The sequence below is a fragment of the Homalodisca vitripennis genome, chromosome 3 (genome assembly GCF_021130785.1).
Source record: "Homalodisca vitripennis isolate AUS2020 chromosome 3, UT_GWSS_2.1, whole genome shotgun sequence".
NCBI classification, from domain to species: domain Eukaryota; kingdom Metazoa; phylum Arthropoda; class Insecta; order Hemiptera; family Cicadellidae; genus Homalodisca; species Homalodisca vitripennis.
In genome coordinates, this window is record NC_060209.1 from 109,901,358 (window position 1) to 109,924,436 (window position 23,079).

The 23,079-nt window shown below is 32.7% G+C and overlaps 1 protein-coding gene across 2 annotated transcripts in view; it reads left to right on the forward strand.

Annotated features, from left to right (window-relative positions):
* The window catches only part of LOC124357289 (folliculin-interacting protein 2), a 43,125-nt gene that overhangs the window by 16,280 nt on the left and 3,766 nt on the right, over positions 1-23,079 (forward strand). For both annotated transcript variants that reach the window (XM_046808938.1, XM_046808939.1), the window contains exons 6-10: positions 6,815-6,986; positions 7,352-7,493; positions 7,612-7,772; positions 16,421-16,514; positions 17,913-19,432. In XM_046808938.1, coding sequence (XP_046664894.1) covers positions 6,815-6,986; positions 7,352-7,493; positions 7,612-7,772; positions 16,421-16,514; positions 17,913-19,432 — 2,089 coding nt within the window. The remainder of the gene's footprint in view (positions 1-6,814; positions 6,987-7,351; positions 7,494-7,611; positions 7,773-16,420; positions 16,515-17,912; positions 19,433-23,079) is intronic.

Genomic DNA, 23,079 nt, shown 5'->3' on the forward strand with positions numbered 1-23,079 from the left:
GCTTTTGGGAGAAAAGCTCTAGTAAAATAACTATCTAACAGATTTTGATCATTTTGCTGTTGTTTTTTTTCTAATGAAATGAAGTTTATGAAACATGTAATTAAAAAACAAAATTTGTTTTAAAAACATATAAAAATTTAAATTTTTACAAAAATTTTTTTTTTCTTTTTTTTTTAAAAGTTAAGTTTGATCCTAAATTGAGTGTATATTGTATTTTTTTTAGATTTTTTTAAACGTATTACCATGGGAAAGAGGGTATAAATATAAACAAATTTAATAGGTTATAACATTGCTTTATTGTCAAAATGAAACATATATGATAATTCAACGGAAAGTGTCATTTTACTTCAAAATTACAAGCATTTAGGAAAAACATGAATTACACAAAAGCTAAGCATTTGATTTTCATGATTTTTTGAAGTAAAGTGTTACACATGGAATGGAGAGAATATAATGAACTTACTTTAATGGGTTTAAAATATAAAGAAACTATAACATTTCTTTGAATAAATATTAAAAAATCCCAAACTTTTTATAAAATAAAATGTTTGAAGTACATTTTGTTGTTTACATATTTATATTATATTTTTTTAAAGGTATACATGACAAAGGCCATAAAATTCTAAATAATATTCATGCATAATATGTGATTCTATGATATAAACAAACATAGCATTATATTTATAACAAAACGCTGCTCGGTACTGCTATTTTTTTCAATCGTACTTTATTTTTCAGAGTTTAGAAATTAAATAGTTATAGTGCAGATTTCACAATACATAAACTAAAAGATCAAGATAACACAAAAATATATGATAAGTAAATCTAGAGACAAATAACTGACTTACATTTCTTTCGTAGGTGTCAGCAACTTCGTAAAACCAAAACAACACTATTATTAAAAGTTATAAAAAGAAAACAATAACAAGTCTATATATACAAAATTATTTACAACTGTAAAAGGTTCCACATCTATATTTTGCATTTGTGTATGCTGAGGCACTTGGGATGTACACCTTTTTCACACTTAACACAAACATAGGCAGTGCGATGTTTGGTGTTTTCAGTGCTGCACTCCTTGCAGAGGCGAAGCATTTTCCCAGGCAACTGCTTTATTCCAAAATGTGTCCTTTGATGAAGAAAGTCCATTGTCAGGTGGGAGGCATTGAATTTTTTATTTTAATCCATTCATTTCCAATCTCCGAAACAATGGTTTGAATGTATTTTTAGGGGGGCGATTCATTGATTTTTGATTGTTTGATTTTTTATGCTCAGCATACAATATGTAGGAGTTGAGAAGCATTCTATTCATAATGTTGAAGGTAACCTTCTTCCAATATTTTAGAGTTTTCCTTTCGTCGAGATAGGTGTACAACATCATATCTGATGTATCAACGCCTCCCATATATTTATTATAATCAATTATGACATCTGGCTTAGAAATCAGTTGTGGTTTCTTGTTGATTTCTCATCCTTCTAGACATTTCTGAAGTTGTTTGCTTTTGAAGAAGTTGACAATAGCAACACTTGTTTTTTTTCTGAGATTTCTTGTCTCGATGACCACAAAAGTAGAAAATGTCCTTTCTTCACAAAATTTGTAACACCTACTGCAAATCTTGTCTTGCTGAAGTGTTCTGGCATACCTTTCCGATTTGACCGTACAGTTCCAGTGAAATAAGTACCAACACTGTATAAGTAGTCTGCTAATGACAACGAGGAAAAAAAATTGTCCACAAAAACATGGTATCCTTTGTTTATGTAGTTACAGAGTGTCAGCAGTTTTTTTACAACAAAGAAACCTGTTCCTAGTTCCTGCATCTCTTTTTTTCTTGTGGGTCATCGTGACGTGCTCCTTTGTAGACAAAAAAACCCCAAACAGTAAATTTACAACGGAATCGCATAGCATCCAAACCTTGATTCCCCACCGGTGATGTTTTTTATTCGGGAGATACTGCTGCAAAATTGTTCTGGACTTAGTACCAATTAGAGATTCATCTACTGAAATTTGTGCTGGTGTGCAGTGTAATGATGTCTAAATAAAACATTTGCATGCTGAACAATTGGGTAAAATTTTGCGCAGGGATCATATGGTTGCCTGTCTAACACTTCATTGTTCACCATATGAAAAAATTTGAGGATTAGCTGAAATCGGTTCCGTGAAAACATCTGTCTGAACCAAGTTTGGTTTTATGGAGGGGACATGTGGACCAGTAGCTAAAAATTGTTGGCAACCGTACTATACCCATGTTCAAAATTGTCACAATGAATGCCTTCATTTCATTGATAGTAACAGGTAGCCATACATTTTATTCTGGAATTGTCTTTGTACATGCCCTTTGAAATACACTGGTCAGCATATCTGTTAGTTCTCTCTAACTAAGCTTGTAAACAATAAGTTTGTAAATAACAAATAAAAATAAGCACTGGGGCCAGACTGGGGATTTGGCATATGTTTAGGTCCTGCAAGTTCTCTGTAAGTAACATAGCCAAGAGGAAAGTCATCATCAGGCCCCACTTCCTCCCATTCAGAAGGTAGCTGTTCATCAGCAGTACGATCGGTCTCATCATCAGAATCATCAATTTCATCCAGGATTGAATCTTCTTCTAACACATCAGCTGTGGCTAATTCACTGCTACTGAGTAGTCTGAGACGTTTAGGCCTAGCGTGACCATTATTTACTAATTGCGGTCTTTTTTTTAGCTATAGGAGTAGATGTAGTTATTTCTAGCCTACCTCTGGTGCTAAAATGAAGAGTCGGAATCAGCCGAAAGAAGGTTCATAGTCTTTATCTGCATCAGTGTCATCATCATAACCACTCAAACTTTCTAAATCAGAGTCTTCAGATAGTTCCACGTCGCTCTCACTAACCTCTCCATGATCGCCTGAACCACCCGGCCTACTGCTAATGAAAGATGCAGAAGAAACACTTTCATTCAACGTTTGTAAAAGACGATCGTCGTCGTTGGCAATGTTTCCATTAGACCTGCTCATTTCTAAATAAAAGTCTAAAAATATAAACAAAGACACTATTTTTACTCACTTTCTTTTACACTAAAAGTAACGTATTCCGTTTGAACACAACTCAGTCACTGAATTACATATACGGTAACAAATACGGCTAAACACTGTATAACTAATTATTGTAGTTCATATTTATAGACACGCTTGGTTATACCGGCACGTAAACATAAATAATGGCTGATGCGCAACACAATACTTAACCGCCATGTCGTGTGACTGGAAGAAAAATCATCGCAAAGAACACATGTTTCACAGACCAATGAAGAAAGAAAACATCGTAATACTCGTATTTACCGATAGTTTGGAACCGATCGATTGCAGCTATCCGGTTATTTGGTCGAAATAACTTTTTACTATATAAAATATTATCAAAATACAAAAACGTCAAAATTGGCGACGCTGGCACTTTATGCACTTTTCGTAGCGTCAAAATTAGCGACGCCGTGGCACTCAAAGGGTTAAGGTGAAGATTTGACAAATTTCTAAATAAACAAAGTAATAACGAGGTGTGTTCAGAAAGTAAGTACTGTTTCAATCTACTGCCACCGTAACGCTGCAATTAGTGTTCCGCACATGCGCACTAGTTGTCCTTGTTCACTGGCTATCGGTTCACGTCATTTAGTTGTTCTACATTGTTTTCAGTTTTATCTGAAAGTTTAAAATGTTAAAGACAATTAGTGATCCCGCCAATTGTGAGATTCGTTCTGTAATAAGATTTTTGCACGCAAGGAATGTGAAACCGACTGAAATTTATCGTCAACTTTGTGATGTTTATGGGAAAGACATGATGAGTGAAGGAATAGTGAGATAGTAGGTTAGAATGTTCAGTGGCGGTCGAACAAATGTGGATGATCAGAATCGGAGCGGTTGGCCTTCTCTCGTTACCGATGGAACCCTTCTGGTAAGGGCAGTTGATGTAAAAATCCAATAGAATAGACGTTTCACTATGACAACACTATCTGTCAATTTCCAACAAATTTCACACACTTTTTTGTACAAAATTGTTAGCCCCAGTCTTTAGTTTCCTTCTTGCGTAACTAAGCACTTTGCAGGGACCAGGACTGAACTGTGACTGCACAGCAATAATCATGCCTGGGGAACTGGAACTCGACAGCATCAGCATGTCCCGACACGTCGCCAACATAGCACTGATGTGAATATGCTCATAACATTAAGTTGCCAACGATACTCTGCTGTTGCGATGCTGTTGACGTGGTGTGTAATGTGAAAACACCCCATATTATGGTCATAATTTAATAACAAATGTCTTGCAAAACATAAAATAATACAAATTGTAGTTTTTAAAGTAGTAAACAATAAAAATGTGAAATAGTTGTTATAGGTCTGGTACATGTATACCCTATTCAACTCTATCCAAGCCAACCATAGTTAATTTAACATGATTCCTCCCACCAGTTTCACCACAGAACTTGACTTTCATCTAATGGTATAAGTCACCATATTCATATTTAACCATAAGTTTGTATTTATTTTTTCATATTACTACAATAATTTTAGGAGAAAATTGCAGTCATTTATTATACATAATTAAACCTGAGTTTGTCAATTAGGTGAAAATAAAATATAAACATTTTGACAATATCTAATTTATCGAACTGAAATATTTGTACTCCAATGAAGAAATACCATTTTATTGTGTTTAACATTTATATAATACTGTTAACTTAAACCATAATATGAGGCCTTAACCCTGCAACTGGCTTTAAGCGATTATCGACGCATTAACTATAGTTTCAAAATGGCACTAAGATATTTTCGACGCATTAACTATGTCGTAATATGATCTCTCACAGCAAGCCTATTTTTACTTTGTTTGAAGTAAAACATATGTAAATCTAAAGATAAAGTTCCAAGGTTTCATATTATATAATAAAAACGTTCTAAAGTTACGTTAAATCTTTCATTATAAAATTCTAAATTTGGATGTTCACATTTCCGATTGCCATTTGTTTGCGTAATTTCCGAACACGCTAAAATTACCGCATGTTTGTCAAAATTCCCTATCGTGAGTTTACGTTCTACACGATCGTAAATGTCGTTATTGAAAACAGTGTAATCTTGGTTTTCAGAAACATCTTTTCAATAGCCAGTAGAAAAATAAATGTTTATAAAATAAGCGTTTGAAAAGCTCGTGTTTTGTAAAATTCCAAAATGCCTAATGCGTCGAAAATAGCTTCATTAAATTTTATTATTTTTGTTACATTATCGTTGTCTGGAAATAGTGAAAATCATATCAAAACAAAGAAGATGAATTACTCTAAGCAACAGTATCGTCAACGAAGACTAAAAACTAGTATTTTATTTTTGTTCTGTTGCACAATCACCGACTTAGCCAGTAGATAAGAACAACGCATCGCTTGGTTGCCATGTTGATTTCTCTGTTGTTATTACGCCATTGCCGGTATTAGTGTATTGCTTGCTATTTATTTGGATATTTTAGACTTTTCGTTATTTAGTGTGTATAAATAAAAGTTTGTTTAGTGTTTTTTTTTTTTTTTAATTAGTAAGTGAAAACTGTAGAGGTTATTCAGGTTCAGTGTTTTATTATTTTGTTGACCATTTATAGTTATTTCATAATGAGTGTTAATTTAAACATAATGTATATATTATAAAAGCATATTCATGTATTTTAGACAGTAATTTTTTTTACTTTTTCTGTAGGTATTAGCGTTTTATTTCTATGACCATCGCTTGTTTTATTTTTTTTAACAAAAAAATAATAGAGATAAAAATACATTGTTGTACATTTTTGTAAACTTCAATAAATTTACTATCTAAATAAATAATTTTTGGATGAAAAGAAAATTGTTAGCTAAAAATGTTAGGCATTTATTTCACAATTTTGACTTTTGTAAAAATTAAAAAAAAAGTTTGTTGCCACATAAAAATATCTTATACAATGTAAACTTCTATAAATATCATGTTTTTCTCTTCTACATATATTTATCTCTTAGAAAAAAATATTTGTTCATCCAATAGATTCCAAAATGTCACAATGGTATACATAATAGTGCTACACAAACTTTTTTTCAGATTTTGTAGTTTTTTATAGGTATATTATTCAAAAGTACCAATAAACTTCTTTTGCCTAAATATTTTTTTGTAACTTGTAATTCAGATATATAAGCAAACTTTTGTATATTTTAGAATTATTCTAAAAAAAATTTATATTACCTGAGAGGGTGCTATACATTTGAGAAACATTTATTCTTTACTAATATTTTTTATGTTAATCAGTAAAAAAATAAAAATACATTGAAATTATTCAATATTTAAAATTTTTTTGGGAAACTACATTTATTTCTAAAGACATTGATGCTTTTAAAAAATGTTTGTATCTTAAAAAAATAGATGATCAGTGATTAAAACACAAAACCCTTACCAAATCACCAAAAAGTGCCTGCCATTTTGGGAAAAATGATGGCCAGTTCCAGAGTTAAAGGAAGTTATATTATTTCACCTTATAAATAAAAAAAAAAAACCCTATAAAAAAGCAAACAACTATGCATTAATATCGAGAACGGCTTGACTAATTCAGCTGAGTTTATTTTTTACATATTGGTTCGATTAAACTCTGATTATCTCAACCACGAATAATAAAATAATATGTACCTATGCCTACTTTAGTTTGAAAAGTATCGTAGAGCTCTTATCATATTACATCATAAGTGTTTTCACTAAGAAAGATATGAACTTCAATTTTGAAAATTGCAAGCGAACTGCAGGTAACAGATAGTAGATTTATTATACATGTGAAATATATTGTTTCAGGCAGCAACTCCCTACAGTCAGGGGGTAGCTTATCCAGTCTGCGGCGGCGCTGGGCTCGCAGTGAAGCCACTACACTGGACTTTGCAGACCCTACTCAGCCAGCATTAACAACAGGCAAACGCACAAAGCTTGGCATTGCCATTATCATTCCATTAATGTCATCTTGTTATAAGTGAGTATACAGCTTGTCTGAGTTTTCCTCCAATATTGTCATATTAGCTTATTATACTCCTTACGGATAAGTCAGAGCCTATTTTCAATTCAGGAATCACCTGAGTGCTAAGCATGTCAGCTCATTTTCCTTGATCCTGATACTGGTATTTACAAATTTTGAAAATTATTTTTACAGTAATGGGATTGGTTTTTAGTTTTATCAGTTCTCAGATATAAGTGTGTTAAACTAGAATAAAAATACCATATGAATATTCAGTAAGTAATGCATAACTAATTCAGAGTTTGTAATATATTACACTCAAGTTTTTATCTCTGTCATAAATGACAATTTTTAATAATACTAATTGTTATTTGATTGCTCAGGGAAATGGAGCAATTTCTATTGGATCGATTGCCACTAGTGACCAAGATCGTCACAAGATTACAGCACAGTACAGAACTTGCTTATTGTCGCAGAGACGTCTTCGTGCAGTCAATGCTACAAGCAAGCATAAATGCTGCTCAGGTAATTCACTTTTATCTATATCACTCTTATTATATTTTACTTAAATGGATGTCATTTAAGGTTTTAAATTAAATATAGGTTCAAAAATGATAATAATGATGTCCTGATGTTGGTGCAGAGTGTTTATGAGCTAGTGTGTGGATCCCGGCTGGATAGACCACTGTGGCTGACCATGACATCGGACAAGACCAGCAGTGCTATCAAATCTGAGCTGGCCAACAGATTAGTGAGCGACTTGAGTCATCTGCTGACTACTATTGATACCAAGCATACCAACTTGTGAGTACAGCTTATTTTCATAGTTGAGTGAGATGGTATGATGTGTGGGTGCAGAGTGTTTATATGCTGGTGTGTGGATCATGGCTGGATAGACCACTGTGGATGACCATGACGTCAGAAGTGACTGGCAGTGTAGTTAGATTGGAGCTGGCCAACAGATTAGTCAGCAACTTGAGTCATGTGCTGACTACTATTGATACCAAGGATACCAACTTGTGGTTACAGGTTATTGTCATAGTTGAGTGACATGGTAGGTGTGTGGGTGCAGAGTGTTTATATGCTGGTGTGTGGATCATGGCTGGATAGACCACTGTGGATGACCATGACGTCAGAAGTGACTGGCAGTGTAGTTAGATTGGAGCTGGCCAACAGATTAGTCAGCAACTTGAGTCATGTACTGACTACTATTGATAGCAGTAGGATGTGGATTAATTATTGAGTAGACCATATGCTAGTACAGTTAATTTTGATTTCTTAAAACATACAGATGGGCAGATTCTAATGATTATTGTTGATAGCAGTTTTCATTGAAAAATTGTTATCTTGATTTATGGATTCACTTTTGTGTTTTAATGTAAATAAAAACATATAACTTAAATACTTGGTCTTCACAAACTCTAGGTCACTCATTGATGATTAACCATAAGTAATGTTAACCCTTTGTCTCAATAACCAATTTTACTGACATTAAAAGAAATAAATAAATTGCCATGGTTCTTAAAATCAGACATCAGCAATTTGTGTCTAAACAGCCAGAGCGGGTTGAAACATATTCTATTCAGATGTTCTGTGAGCAACTAAGTTATTTCAGTTGTATTATAATATAGAGTATGATTTTATTTTTCTTTGATAACTTTAATAAAAAGGGCAACAGAGATGTTGGTTATAATAGTATCTTTATGACATTTTCTTATTGCCTCTGAATGTATTGTTTATCAATAATAAAGTTGAAAAATATTGAGATTGTTTGTGAATACTTTGTACCAAAAACATTTGAAAGACTTATTTTTGACCTCTAAAGCACCTTATACTTGCTGTGTAACTGATTAACGCTGAATTATAAAACATTTATGCTATATTTTTTCAATGATAATTTGTTAATTTTTCTATGTAACAAAAGGAAAAATAAATTATTTATAAATAATTTTTCCATTCATTTATATGTCCACTTTTAATTATTCACTATGCAGCGATATAGCAAATTATACATTTTACTTACTGCTCAGAGGGACTTGTAAAAATCTTACTGTTATGTCAATTTATTTATTTATTTATAATTTTATGGCCTACATTGGACCACTTTAGTCACTTTATATTTTCTAGTCTTTCTTCTTTTATCCACCCAATATTTCTTCATCCTTTCCGAGCGTAATTTCCTTTCCTCCTCCGGAACCACTCTTCCTATTCGTTGTTTGTTTCTTTTCACCTGTAGTGTAGAGTGTTTGTCATTTAATATCTTTGATGTGTTTGTCTTGTGTTTTAAATCCTCTACTGTAATTTGTAACTCTCTCATATCTTCCCTTAATTCTGTGATCCATTTAATTTCACTTTTACTATACCACAGTTTTTCTACTATTTTCCTGCTAATTCTATTTTCAGGTGTTCTCAACAAATGCCCCAGGAATGATATTCGTTTCTTTTTAATTATACTTGTAATAGGTTCTATATTTTTGTAGACTGTTTCATTGGAAGCTAGTCTCCAAACTCCGTCTACTTGATAGTTTTTGTTTAAGCAAGTTCTGACTATTCTTCTCTCCATCTTAAGAACCTTATCTATTGCAATAGTATTTGTTGTTTTAAATATTGTTTCACTTGCGTATGTAATTTGTGGCAGAGCAACTGTTTTGTAGTGTCTTAATTTTGTATTTATTGAAAGACATCTTTTATTATACGTATTCTTAGTAGCATGTTTAATCTTAGTTAGTTTGTCTATTTTACTTTGCCAAGATGGTTTTTCATTCAGGTTATAAGTGATTACTTCTCCTAAGTATTTAAATTTCTGCACAATTTTTATATTGTGGTTGTCCAACCTTATTTTATTTGCAAGTGGAGGCTGCGTTAATAAAACTTCTGTTTTTTCAAACGATATCTTTAAACCAATTTTCTGAGCTATATCTTGTAAAGATTTAATTTGCTGTTTTGTTTCCTGAATGTCATTGGCCAAAAGAGCTAAGTCATCAGCAAACCCCAAACAGTTCAGATTAATGTTGTCCCTTTGATATCCAATCTTTATGTTTTTTTTGGTTATTTCTTTCCCATTCCCTCATGACGTACTCTAATGCACAGTTAAAAAGAAGCGGTGATAATCCATCACCTTGTCTTAAGCCAGTCTTTATCTGAAATGGTTCTGAAAGTTCTTCTCTAAACTTTATTTTAGACTTTGTACTAGTTAATGTTAGTTCTATTAATTTAATTAATTTGGGGTGAAGTCCAAAATGTCTCAGTATTTTTAATAGTGATATTCTATGAATGGAATCATAGGCTTTCTTGAAATCAACAAATGTTATCGAGAGTTGTTTATTTCGTTTTTTATAATATGCCATAATTAACTTTAGTGTAATTATTTGCTCTGTACAACTTCTCCAAGGCCTGAATCCTCCTTGGTATTCTCCAAGTTCTTGATCTAGTTGGTCCTTAATCCTGTTGTAGAGAATCTTTGACAAAATTTTATAAGTACAATCGAGGAGTGATATACCTCTATAGTTATCCGGATTACATCTGTCACCTTTCTTGTGCAAAGGATGAATTATAGCTATAGTCCAGTGATCGGGAAATTTCTCAGTAATCCAAATTTTCTGTAGTATCATATGAAGAGAGGTATGACTAGATACTCCAGCATACTTCCACACCTCTGCAAACATTTGGTCTTCACCACCTGCTTTGTAGTTCTTCAATTCTTTAAGTACAGTTTCAAATTCTTTTGCTGTAGGGGGGTTAATATTTACAGGTTTGGTTTTTATTGGAGTATTAGTGTTGATTTCCAAAATTTCCTCCGGTTCCTCACAATTCAGTCATAACAGTCACACAACAACATCACAACAGTCATAAAAATGACTGTTATGTCAATAATGTAAGTAAATTATTAGAAAATAAAATGTTATGTATTAAGATAAAAGGATTAAGTAATCTATATATTTATTATGAAATAATTTTTAAAATATGTCTGACTTCATGACATATTCAAAAAGATATTGCTTTTTGCAAGGTTTTAGTCCAGAGTCCAGAGACTTTTAACTCTCCCAGCTGGGTCATTGTTATTTTAGTGAATTAAAACAATTATAAATGGAAGGAAGTATAGCTCTGACATTGTATGACTTAGTTGGTAATGATACAAAAAATTATTATTGAAGGTGCTTTCTTATGAGTCTTCATTTTAAAATGAGTATTCTTAAATATATATAGGGTACCCACTCAATTATTAATATTTTGTTAATAATAACCTATAGTTTAAAAGTTAATAAAATAGTTTGGCAATAATTTTAAATGTAACTTCCATCAACTATAATTTGCTTTTTAAAATGAATGTGTCGAGTACAAGTGAATGTGATACATGTTTTGCTTGTCATATAACTGGGAGTAGAATTGATGTCAGTCACAGGTGTCTGTAACGAGAAATATTGAATAATGTATACGTCGAATCATGAAATTATTTTATTTCTATAAATTTGAAAATTCAAATGAAACATAATATCTGGAAGTAAGGTTAAACGAATTTCGTTGAACTTCTTAATTTATTTAAACTAATTTTACAGTTATTTGTCGTAGTTTAGGCGACCATAGGCTATTGGGTAAAATGCCTGTGAATATAGCGAAATCTTAAGTGAAATTGTGATTTCTGGATTAACATTTTGTTTGTAACATTCATAAATTAATCTTCTAATGTTTTGAATGAAGGATAACGTTTCATGAAATATGGTATATCAATTTTAGTTCCATTACAAAATACGCACTTGTGGCATTGAGCAGTATTACTGAAGAAGCAGCATTACAGTATGTCTACCAGCCCAGGAAAATCATCAGTTTTTTTTTATGAATGATTATGAATTGTAAAAAGCATATAGTTAACTTAATAATAATAACAATACATTAGGGAATCATACTCGGTTAGAATCATGGAGTCTACATGCATTGAATATGAGATTCATGCTTGATTTAGAACTAGTTTGCTAACAGTTTATTTTTCATTTTGATTTACCAGAAGATTAAGACATTTGAAGAAATTGCTTGCAAAAACTTAAAATAGTCTTTGTACAGTAAAACTTCAGTTAACTGAAATAAAGGAGGAGTAACTATTTAGAATAACCAATGTTTTGATTAACCCAAATAAATCTAAAAATAACCTATTAGAATGGTTGCATAAGGGAAATGAGTTATGTACAAATGAAAAAATGTTATTAGGATTAATAAAGTAGTGAACAGTTTATAAATAATACTTTTGTTAATTCAATTTGAAGTTACAAATAACCAAGTGTAATTGTAATATAGATCATTTGTATGTTTAATTAGTAATTACATTAGACAACTTCAGTTCAACATATTCAATTACACTTGAACAGGGTGGCGCATATGTCAGTTTCTCCATAAATTGGGATATTTTGTTTCGATAGGTTGGTACACAATGTTAAGTTCGCAGCAACACAGAATGTTCATTGTAGTCTATTCCAGTGGCTAGTGTAAAGAAACGCTCTATGTATCTTTTATTTTATTTGTGAGTTAAAATGTTTAAAACCCAACAAGTTTACATCCTTCAGTTCTTGCAGCATCAGAAATTCTGCTATAATAATTAAAGAATTTAGTGGTAAATATCCAGGTGTTGTGATACCCACTTGACAGTATATGCGGAAGTTAAATAAATCTTAAAACACAGGAAGCGTTTTAAATGCCTCAAAGTATGGTCGTCTACGATCAATTAGCAACGAACAAAAACCTGCAGACAGTTGCTCAAGCTATTGTAGCCAGTCCCAGTAAATCGACTAGTAAGGTATCTGCTGAACTAGAAATATCAAGAAGAAGCAAGCAAAGAATGTTAAAGCAATTAAAATTTAAGCCATACCGTCCATCTTTACTCCAAGCGCTTCACGAGGATGATTCCGATAGGCGATTGAAATTCTGTGAGACAATAATTACCCGCACAGAGGCTGATCCAAATTTCTTGCGATTAATTTTGTGGTGTGATTAGGCATGTTTCAAACTAAATGGTCGCGTTAATCGGCATAACTGCATGTGCTGGTCAGATGTAAATCCTCATAATGTAATCCAAGCAGAGCTCAATGTGCCTGGTGTTATGGTATGAGGAGGCATTTCAAGTACTGATTGGTCCTTATTTTATTCAAGGAAATGTTAACTAAGAAAGTTACTTACGGCTGCTGCAAAAAGTAGTAGTTTCCGAGCTCAGAAACAATCCTGTTTTCAATATTCATTCGCTCATTTGGCAACTAGATGGTGCCCCAGCACATTTCGGTATCCAAGTTCGAGATTTTTTTAATAACACATTAATTGAATGGATCGGTCGCCGTGGTACAATTGATTGGCCTGCGCGCTCGCCAGACCTGACTGCAAGTGATTTTTCACTGTAGGGTATTATAAAGAAGTCTGTGTATTCTTCATAACCGCATCTTCACGAACTCAGAAACCTAATTAGAAATGCATTTGAACTTGTTAATAACGATAAACCTTTATTGCTAAAAGTTTGTGATTCTGCTCTCAGTCGTTGTATGAAGTGTATACAAAATCAAGGTGGACATTTCGAACAACTGCTATAACATTGTATGGTAATATGTAAGTAATTTCATATAATGATTTTGTTTTCTTGCCTAAACGTGTTTTATTCAATGAACCTATAAATAATGCCTTAAAATTTCTCTTAAATTGATTTTGCTTGGTTTTAAAAGCGTGACAAGATTATACAGGGTGTCCCATGAAGAAACGGAGAAACTGTCAAGGCTTGTTCTTACGGTGAAAATAATGAAAAAAGTTCATATACACATAGGTCCAGAAACGCTTAGTTAGCGAGCTATACAGGGTGAAAGATTTCGCCCAGATTTCAGTACCACCGTTAAAAGGGAGCCCTATTAAATTATTTTGGGTGTTACCCAGGACGTAAAATTTAATGTATATTATGCAAATTGAACTGAAAAATTGAATAAAATTGGTACCAGACCTCTAGCTGCAGTAATTTTTAAGATATCTGAAGAAATACGCAAAATTCGGTGTCCAAAAACAAGTTTCATTTAGGTTTCAAGTAGATTAACTTTGTTAAATGTGTAACAAACACGTAAAATTCTTTAACAAAACTTGTAAAGAATTAATTTCTTAAGATAATGATGTAAAATAAGCCAATAAAAATTATACGTAAACTTTAAGAAAATCAATTTTTAATTAAATAAATAACGTACGAAGAATAGACAAAATCGGTTACACTTTTTTTCTTACTGAATGTACACCCTAATATTTGGAGAAAACATGTTCATTATTGAAAATATTATTGAAAATAATTATGTATAGATTTTATTTATAGAAACATTCTTCTATTTTTTCTAATAAATTACATACTAGTAAAAAAACTTTAGTGTCATAAAATCTGAAACTTAACAATAATTGCGAATTAATTTACGTTATTCTACAACTTTTGTAACAAAAATATTATTTTCATAGGTTGGCAGTACTAACAGCTGTTCAACAATCACAATTACGAACTTTTTTTGAATATTTTATACTGAAGTGTCATACAGATAAGTTAAGTGTAAATATTGATACAGTATAAAAGTTAATATGCCGTTTCAATTTTCTAATGAAGAATATGCCGACATAATGTTCTGTTACGGATATGCTAATGGAAATGCGGAAGCCGCTCGACGTGAATATCAGGAAAGATTTCCTGCAAGGCGGATTCCGAGTGCGAAAACCTTTTCTTCAGTTTTTAAGAAAGAATGGATCATTTCCAACAATTTCGTTTCCGGTTGAACGGCAGGCACATCATCGCGTTAACGATGAACTTCAAGTGATTCAACATATTCATCGTAGCCCGGGTACTAGTACGAGGCGAATTGCGTATCGCATTGGTTTATCGAGAAACAAAGTGTGGCGCATCTTGTGTAAAGAGAGACTTCATCCTTTTCACCTGCAAAAGGTACAACATTTGCTGCTGACAGATTACCCGTTACGGTTAAACTTTTATCATTGCCTGCTAGACAATGCTGATAGGGTGAATTCAATTTTATTTACTGATGAAGCAACTTTCACGAGAAACGGGTCCTTCAATTGGAGAAATAGTCATTTATGGAGCGAAGAAAATCCACATGGTACCGTAGAAACCTTTTTCCAACACAGATTTCACATTAATGTTTGGTGTGCCGTTATTGATGACAAAATTCTAGGACCATTCGTTTTTGAAGGAAACCTTACAGGAAATATGTTAATATGTACGAACAATTTCTGAAAAATGATTTACCGGCTCTTTTAGAAGATATCCCTTTACAAAAAAAGATTAAAAATGATTTTCCAACACGATGGTGCAACTCCTCATTTTTCTTTAGTAGCTAGAAATCATTTGAATGCTAATTTCTTGAACTGGATTGGGCGTGGTGGACCAATCAACTGGCCACCACGATCGCCTGACTTATCGCCTCTTGACTACTTCTTATGGGGATATATCAAAGCTATGGTGTATAAACGTAAAGTTGATACCAAGGAAGAATTACTCGTTAGAATTCGCAACGCATTTGACAGAATAAGAAACAATCCAGACATAATTCGCTGAGCCACCACAAATATTTTACGTCGAGCAGAGTGCTGTGTGAATTGTGAAGGAGGGAATTTCGAACAGTTACTAAACTAAGGTTAGTTATTTTGTTAGCATTTATTTTTTTTGCAATAGTAAGTGAAAATAAAAGTTTATAAAAACATGTACGTTCAGCAAGAAAAAAAGTGTAACCGATTTTGTCTATTCTTCGTACGTTATTTATTTAATTAAAAATTGATTTTCTTAAAGTTTACGTATAATTTTTATTGGCTTATTTTACATCATTATCTTAAGAAATTAATTCTTTACAAGTTTTGTTAAAGAATTTTACGTGTTTGTTACACATTTAACAAAGTTAATCTACTTGAAACCTAAATGAAACTTGTTTTTGGACACAGAATTTTGCGTATTTCTTCAGATATCTTAAAAACTACTGCAGCTAGAGGTCTGGTACCAATTTTATTCAATTTTTCAGTTCAATTTGCATAATATACATTAAATTTTACGTCCTGGGTAACACCCAAAATAATTTAATAGGGCTCCCTTTTAACGGTGGTACTGAAATCTGGGCGAAATCTTTCACCCTGTATAGCTCGCTAACTAAGCGTTTCTGGACCTATGTGTATATGAACTTTTTTCATTATTTTCACCGTAAGAAACAAGTCCTGACAGTTTTTTTCCGTTTCTTCATGGGACACCCTGTATAAATAATGACAATAAGTGAAAATTTGTTATTATTAAAGATGAGAATTACTAATTCCTTTTGAGGAGAATCTTTGTATGTCATGAGGCCAACTAAACAAAATGTATAATTATAATAGCAAAAATTAAAACATGGGGTTTTATATACATAAAACATGCTTATGAGTATGAGAAAATGTTAACTTTTGATAATGTTGTGTTTCAGTTTTATAAGTACTTTGTTAACTGCAGTCCTAACTCACCACTTGGGATGGGTACCAACCGTATGCAGTGACGTGCCTGGCCAACCTGACTCAGCGGTAATACATCACTCAGCAATTTTTAATTCTTATATCAATTTTGTTTTTAATTACTCTGTGTTTTACACCTATATCTGAAAAGGTTTAAAGGACATTACTGACACCTCATACTCACCAGTCCTCATATTGGCACTGGTACAACGTTGAATATGTTACACACCTTCTCAATGTCATTCTTAAACTTATTATGGTACATAAATTAAATTAAAATATCATATGCGATTGAGATACTGTTAAAAACATCTGATATTTATATGCTTTTTTCTACTTTCAATTATTGTGATACAAGTTATCAGTTCTGTTAAAACTACATTTAAAATGTAAGTAAACTTATTCAAAAAATGTTATAAGCAGACATCTTTATTTTGCAGACACTAAATTTAGAAATATTTTGAAATCATAGGATATTTACAAATTAATATATTGTATTATAAATACATTATTGTAGGCTACAATTATATGTATATTACTTTAATGGCAAATGTTTTGGCAGTAACTGTAAATTTCATTTCATATCTTGTTTTTCTTCACTATTTTCCGTGCAGTTCAAATATGGATTAAAAATTTAGTAATAATAACTCACAATTTTACAAAATGTCTTGGATCAAGTATCACAAAAGTTTAAACTGAAATAAACACATGAATGCTCTTTGTTTAAAATTGTTTATATTCATATTTTTTATACAAACACTATCTCCTATGAAAGCACTCTTAAAATGATATATTATACATTGTTTTAATTATTATTAGTTTTGGCATTGTTGTATGTTGAAATACATTTGAAATGAATATTAAATCAAATTATATTTATACAAAAGTAAGCAATTAATTATGTCTCAATTATTATGTCTTAAATAATGTTTAAGAGGAGATTTATTAAACTTTTAAAAATTTTTGGTTTTATCATACAGTGTACATTTTTGTCCAATTTGGAGTTTTTTTAATTCCGGGGTTTCAATGTTTTAAGTTTAAGAACTGTATTGAAAAAGCCCTTTGAAAAAATTAAAAATACTGATATTTTTAGTGTTTTAGTTTTGTAATATTTAAACTATGAAACAATTTACAATTCTCTATATACATTTTTTGTATATACACTATATAAAAGTTTATTGTAAAAGATTGGTATAGACCAAAATTTAAAATACTTCGTGTTATAAAAGTCCCATGATTAGATGTGTATGAAACAATATGTTATACAGCTGCAGTAAATAACATTAAAATATTCACCAATATAACACTAGAGTTGAAAACCGTATTTTAATTACAAAGCAAACTTCGAAACCTTTGTAATCTTTACCAGTATTAAACTAATATCTTTGATTATATTCAAACAGTATAAACAGTTAGTATGTTTTTAGTGTCTACTGTTCAAGTTTTATCTGTATATTATTTTTACAGTTAGCAGACTTATCAAGAAACCACCCCTACAACCCTCTGTGGGCTCAGCTGAGTGATCTGCAAGGAGCTTTGGGATATCCTCCAAAAATAGCAAAAACCGTGGTGGTCGGGAAATCAGAACCCCTTGTTTTGAAGTTATTATCCATTTTAAGCTATTTCATACGTTGTAGTCAAGTGAGAGTAATGAAATTAGAACGTGAAGAACAATCTGATGAGGAGAACCAGTTGGAGTATATTCTGGAATGTGATCAAGGGAATGCTCCATACGATAAGGACGCTATTAGAGAGTTCCACAAAGCTGGTTCAGATGGGGGATGTTCCTCCACATCTACTTCCACTCTGACCAAAAGTAAAACAGTATTAAGTATGAAGACATTTTCTGTCACAGACTGTGAAATGGATACTGCTAATAGCTTGGAAAGTGGTTTTGAGTCATGCAATGATTTTTCTGGTGATAGTTATGAAGATAGAAATAAACATGTGAAACCAATCAAACATTTGAACTCTAAATTAGGAAAAAGCTTAAGTTGTAATAAATTGATAGAAACCTCATTTTCTCAACATTTAGATGATATTGATCCGAGAAATGCTACAATTAGTGTATCTCCATTCCATAGTTCAACATTGTCAGTTGTGAAATGTTTGGAGAATGATAATAAGGCTGCTTCTAAATTGGATTCTGAAAAACAATTTACATCTGATCATTTACTTAATATGTTTAATAAAATCAATTCAAGATCGTCATTGCATACTGTTGAAAGTAGCCAGAATTCTTTTTCGATAAAGAATATTTATCAGTCAAATTCATCTGATAAAGAGAATAAAGAAAATAAAGTAGTCTTTGTACTTGGAGAAAATGAAGAACTGGTCAATATTAAAGGTCAAGACGAGGCAAACTTACCAGAAAGTCTAGTGGGACTATCAGAAGTGAAGAGTAACAAGACTGACTTTAAACGACCGTTGATCTTAATAGATTTTGTAGATGTAAAAGACTCGAATAAAGAAGGAGAGAGATGTCAGACTGAAAACAAGACTGAGTTTTATAGTGGAGAAGTTAGTGACAGAGTAGTGATTGTGCATCCGACACCAATAGAATTAGAGGTGAGAGGAGACACTAAATCTCTGAAGATGAATCAACCAGGTTTACATCGCTGCTTGAGTGTGCCTGAGGAAGCAGTGTCAGAAACGGACTGGGTGAAAAGTCGGAGGAGCAGAGAAGCCAGCCAGCTCATCCGGAGGTGGTTGAGTGACAGTACAATTGAGAGGACGACATATAAATCTTTGTGTGAAATCAGTGATAGTGAAAGTACTCCAAGTGTAACCAAAGACAACAATGTTTTATCTGCAAATGTGTTTAGGACTAGTGATAGATCGCTCAAAGACACTTCAACAGAACAAAATGTAACTGTAGAGCAATTAGTAAATAAAAGTGGTTGTGAAGTTCCTCTAGATAAATTGACTGATGTGGATAAGCAAATTCCACCTTCCATTAATGAATATATCAAACTGCCCTCTCAAAGGTAAGTCGTATTTTGCTCACTAATTGCTTAACTCTTTAACACTTAGAGTGCTAATCCCGTAATTTTACGGAACAGCGAAACTTCCGAAGAATGCTAATCCCGTAGTTTTACGTGGTTGTCATTTCAATTGGTATTATATTACATTGTCCGTATTTAAACGGGTTTTGCCTACTCTACAATGTTGTTTGGGTTTTTAGTAACACAATTCACCTCTAGAAAGCGTCAGATGTATTGAATGAGCTTGCTGATAAAACAACTTCGGTCGCTTTGTTTACGTGCCGCTGACGTGACGTTCGTTGCAGCCGGCAGTCGATGTCGCAATGGCTTTAAACGTAAAACATAAAAACATGATTTGTATTATTCAAAGGACAGTTTATATTTGTAAATGGGTCATTGTAAATAATTGTATATATGCTTAGTTTAGTTTGTTAGATAAAAAAACTGTCTCAAAAAATAATTTTTTTTTTTTTCAAAACATATATGTTTTTCAAAAACATATTTTATGTGTAGTTCTTAAAAAAAACACTAACAATCTCACGTTACAAGAAAGAAGAAAGTAAGCTAAATTAAGGCATGTAAGTATTTTCTTATACAGTACAACCCCGATAAGTCGGCCCCTGTTAACCCGGAAGTCCAGCTAACCCGGACCGATTTTCAATTAAAAAATAAAAAATCAGACAAACATTTCAATAATAAAAACGTAATATTTTTGAGTGGTATAGTATCCGTGAATCGATGTTGCATCAGTATTTGATGGGACTGTACGACAGTGAGTGTGTGACTCATGGCACACGGTGGCCGAGTGGCGGTCATTGTCCCGGATTATCGGAAAAAATAACAGACACGTATTTCTCCAAATCCTCTCCCATGCTACCGCTACGCCTGGCCCCTCAGTACCGTTCCTACCTCGCTCCGCTCGCTTGTGCCCGTGTTGTGTACTGTATTGTTTGCTTCTGTTCTGCAATCGTGCTTCAAATAGTGTGCTTCATTTGTGTTGTGCGTTTGTTTTTATTTACGCGATGGCAACAAAACGTAAAAATGTTGTAGTGACAATGGAAAAGAGACTAGAGGCATTAGGTAGGATTGATAAAGGCGAATCTTTAAAAACAATTGCAACATCTTATGGTGTCGGTACATCTACAGTATCGGATTGGAAAAAAATAGGACAAAATCGAAGAATTTTGTTTCAAGATGATAACAAAAGACAGTTTGGGCAATCGGTGCAAAGCTAAGAAAGCTAAAAACGAGACTCTTGACGACGCTTTGTATGTTTGGTTTTGTGCGGAAAGGGAACGTGGTTTGCTAGTGTCTGGGCCTATCATTCAAGAAAAGGCAATCAAGCTGAATAAACAGTTGCCTGGTTGTGAACCAAATTTTACTGCGAGTCAAGGATGGTTGGATAGGTGGAAAAAACGGCATGGTATTTGCCAACTATCTATCACAGGAGAATGTCTATCTGGGGACAACAGCACTGCTGATGACTATAAAAACAAGTTTTTGGGTTTTGTTAAAGAAGAAAATTTAACGGCAGATCAAATATATAACGCCGATGAGACAGGTCTATTTTACAGAATGTTGCCGAGCAAAACTTTGGCCTCAAAAACTGAAAAAGACGCAAAGGGATACAAAAAAAGCAAACACCGATTGACAATAATGGTCTGCAGCAATGCTTCGGGGAAGCATAAATTTCCTCTACTCTTAATAGGAAAAGCAAAAATCCGCGAGCACTGAAAAATGTAAATCGGGATTCTCTACCAGTTGTCTAAAAGTCTCAAAGAAGTGCATGGATGGACAGCAACACTTTTAAAAACTGGTTTTTTTATTGTTTTGTGCCAGGTGTGACGAAATATTTCAAAGATTTGGGTTGCCAATTAAAGCTGTCCTACTAATTGATAATGCTCCTTCACATTCGTCTGCAGATGTGCTGGTCAGTGCGGACATTACCGTCAAGTTTTTGCCGACTAATGTAACAGCGCTATTACAGTCCATGGACCAGGGGGTTCTCGAGAAAATCAAGAAGGTTTACAGAAGACAGATGCTAAGCACAATCATTGACAATGAAGGAGAACACAGTGTAGTTGAGATTATCAAAACATTTAATGTGAAAACTGTAATGTACATGATTGCACAATCTTGGGAATAAGTGACTAGAATCAGCTTAATTAAATCTTGGAAAAAACTGTGGAAGGGTGTATGCGACTTGCCTGAAAATATAATTCAACCAGTGGGGAACTGTAATATGGAAAATGACTCTCCAGACGATGTCCAGCCCCAAGAACTTTTGGATATGTTCCAAAATATTGATGGCTGCTCTGAAGTCGATGAAAATGACATTACTCTGTGGTTAGGGGCAGACAATAACGGAGGCTACGAGCCACTTACTGACGAGGAAGTGATCGCGTCGTTTTTATCTGATGCTAATGAATCAGACGCTGAGGAGGCAGACGGGGACATTGAAGATCCAGTGATGAGTCATGGAGATGCAGTGACCAAACTAAACGAACTAATGGTTTATTTCGAGCGGCAGGCAGAAACATCGCCGGCTGAATTGCTCATGTTGAAGAGACTGCGGGATCGCACAGCACGCAAGCGGCAGACGACATTGGCACAACAAAAGCTGACTGAGTTTTTTACCAGGAAATGAACAGTTATAAATGAACTGTAAGGATTAATAATAATTAAATGTGCATATGTTTTATGTTTTTACAATTATAATGGAGTTTATCTGTAAGTATACCGTATTTTATTAATTTTTACCTAATTCTCCGGCTAACCCGGATTTTCGTAAACCCGGATCGGCCGCGGTCCCGATTAATCCGACTTATCGAGGTTCCACTGTACCTTACATACTTTTTTTTTAATAAATTTTTGAAAACCACGAAAAACGCCCAGCATTCTATAGAGTTACATGTTATTTAGGGCCAGCACTCAAAGTGTTAAGTATCCTGCAATGATGTATAATTTTTTAAAGTTTTAGTAAAAGACACAATATATTGTTGTTTCATAACATTTATTTATTTATAGTGTGATTGATTTTTCTAGAACATCCAATATTGTTGTGTTTGTCTGAAGTAAATTAATTAGTATTTGTATTTTATACAGTGTTCATATTATTTTGTAGGTTTTCCATAATATATGTTCTGATAAATATAACTAGAATTCGTAAGGCTATGTGCTATCAACTGATGGCAATTACTAGACCACAACAATACATGTGTAAATGTAAACAATATTGTTTTGTTTGCACTCATTGTTGTTAGTTTCTTGATTATTATTATAATTTTGATAATCATAATATTTAGTGAATTTTATTTTTATATTGTTTTTTTGACTAATATGTAGACAAAATTTTAGTATTTTGTAAGAATAACTTTTCCATAAGCAGTTTAGTTTTTATGTTATATATAACAATCTATTGCAATCTAATGTAAAGCATACAATAAAATTAATAATTTATATTTATCCGTATCAAGGTTGAAAAGAAACAAAAAATATAGCAAGCTCTGCGTTGTAAACTGTGTGTGATGTAAATTTTGCCAATATTTAATAATCGGAAAATCTCAAATTTACAAACTAAATTAGAGGAAATTCAGTATCATTCCATTTTTTTTGAATATGGATTTAATTTTATAAATGCATTGAAAATT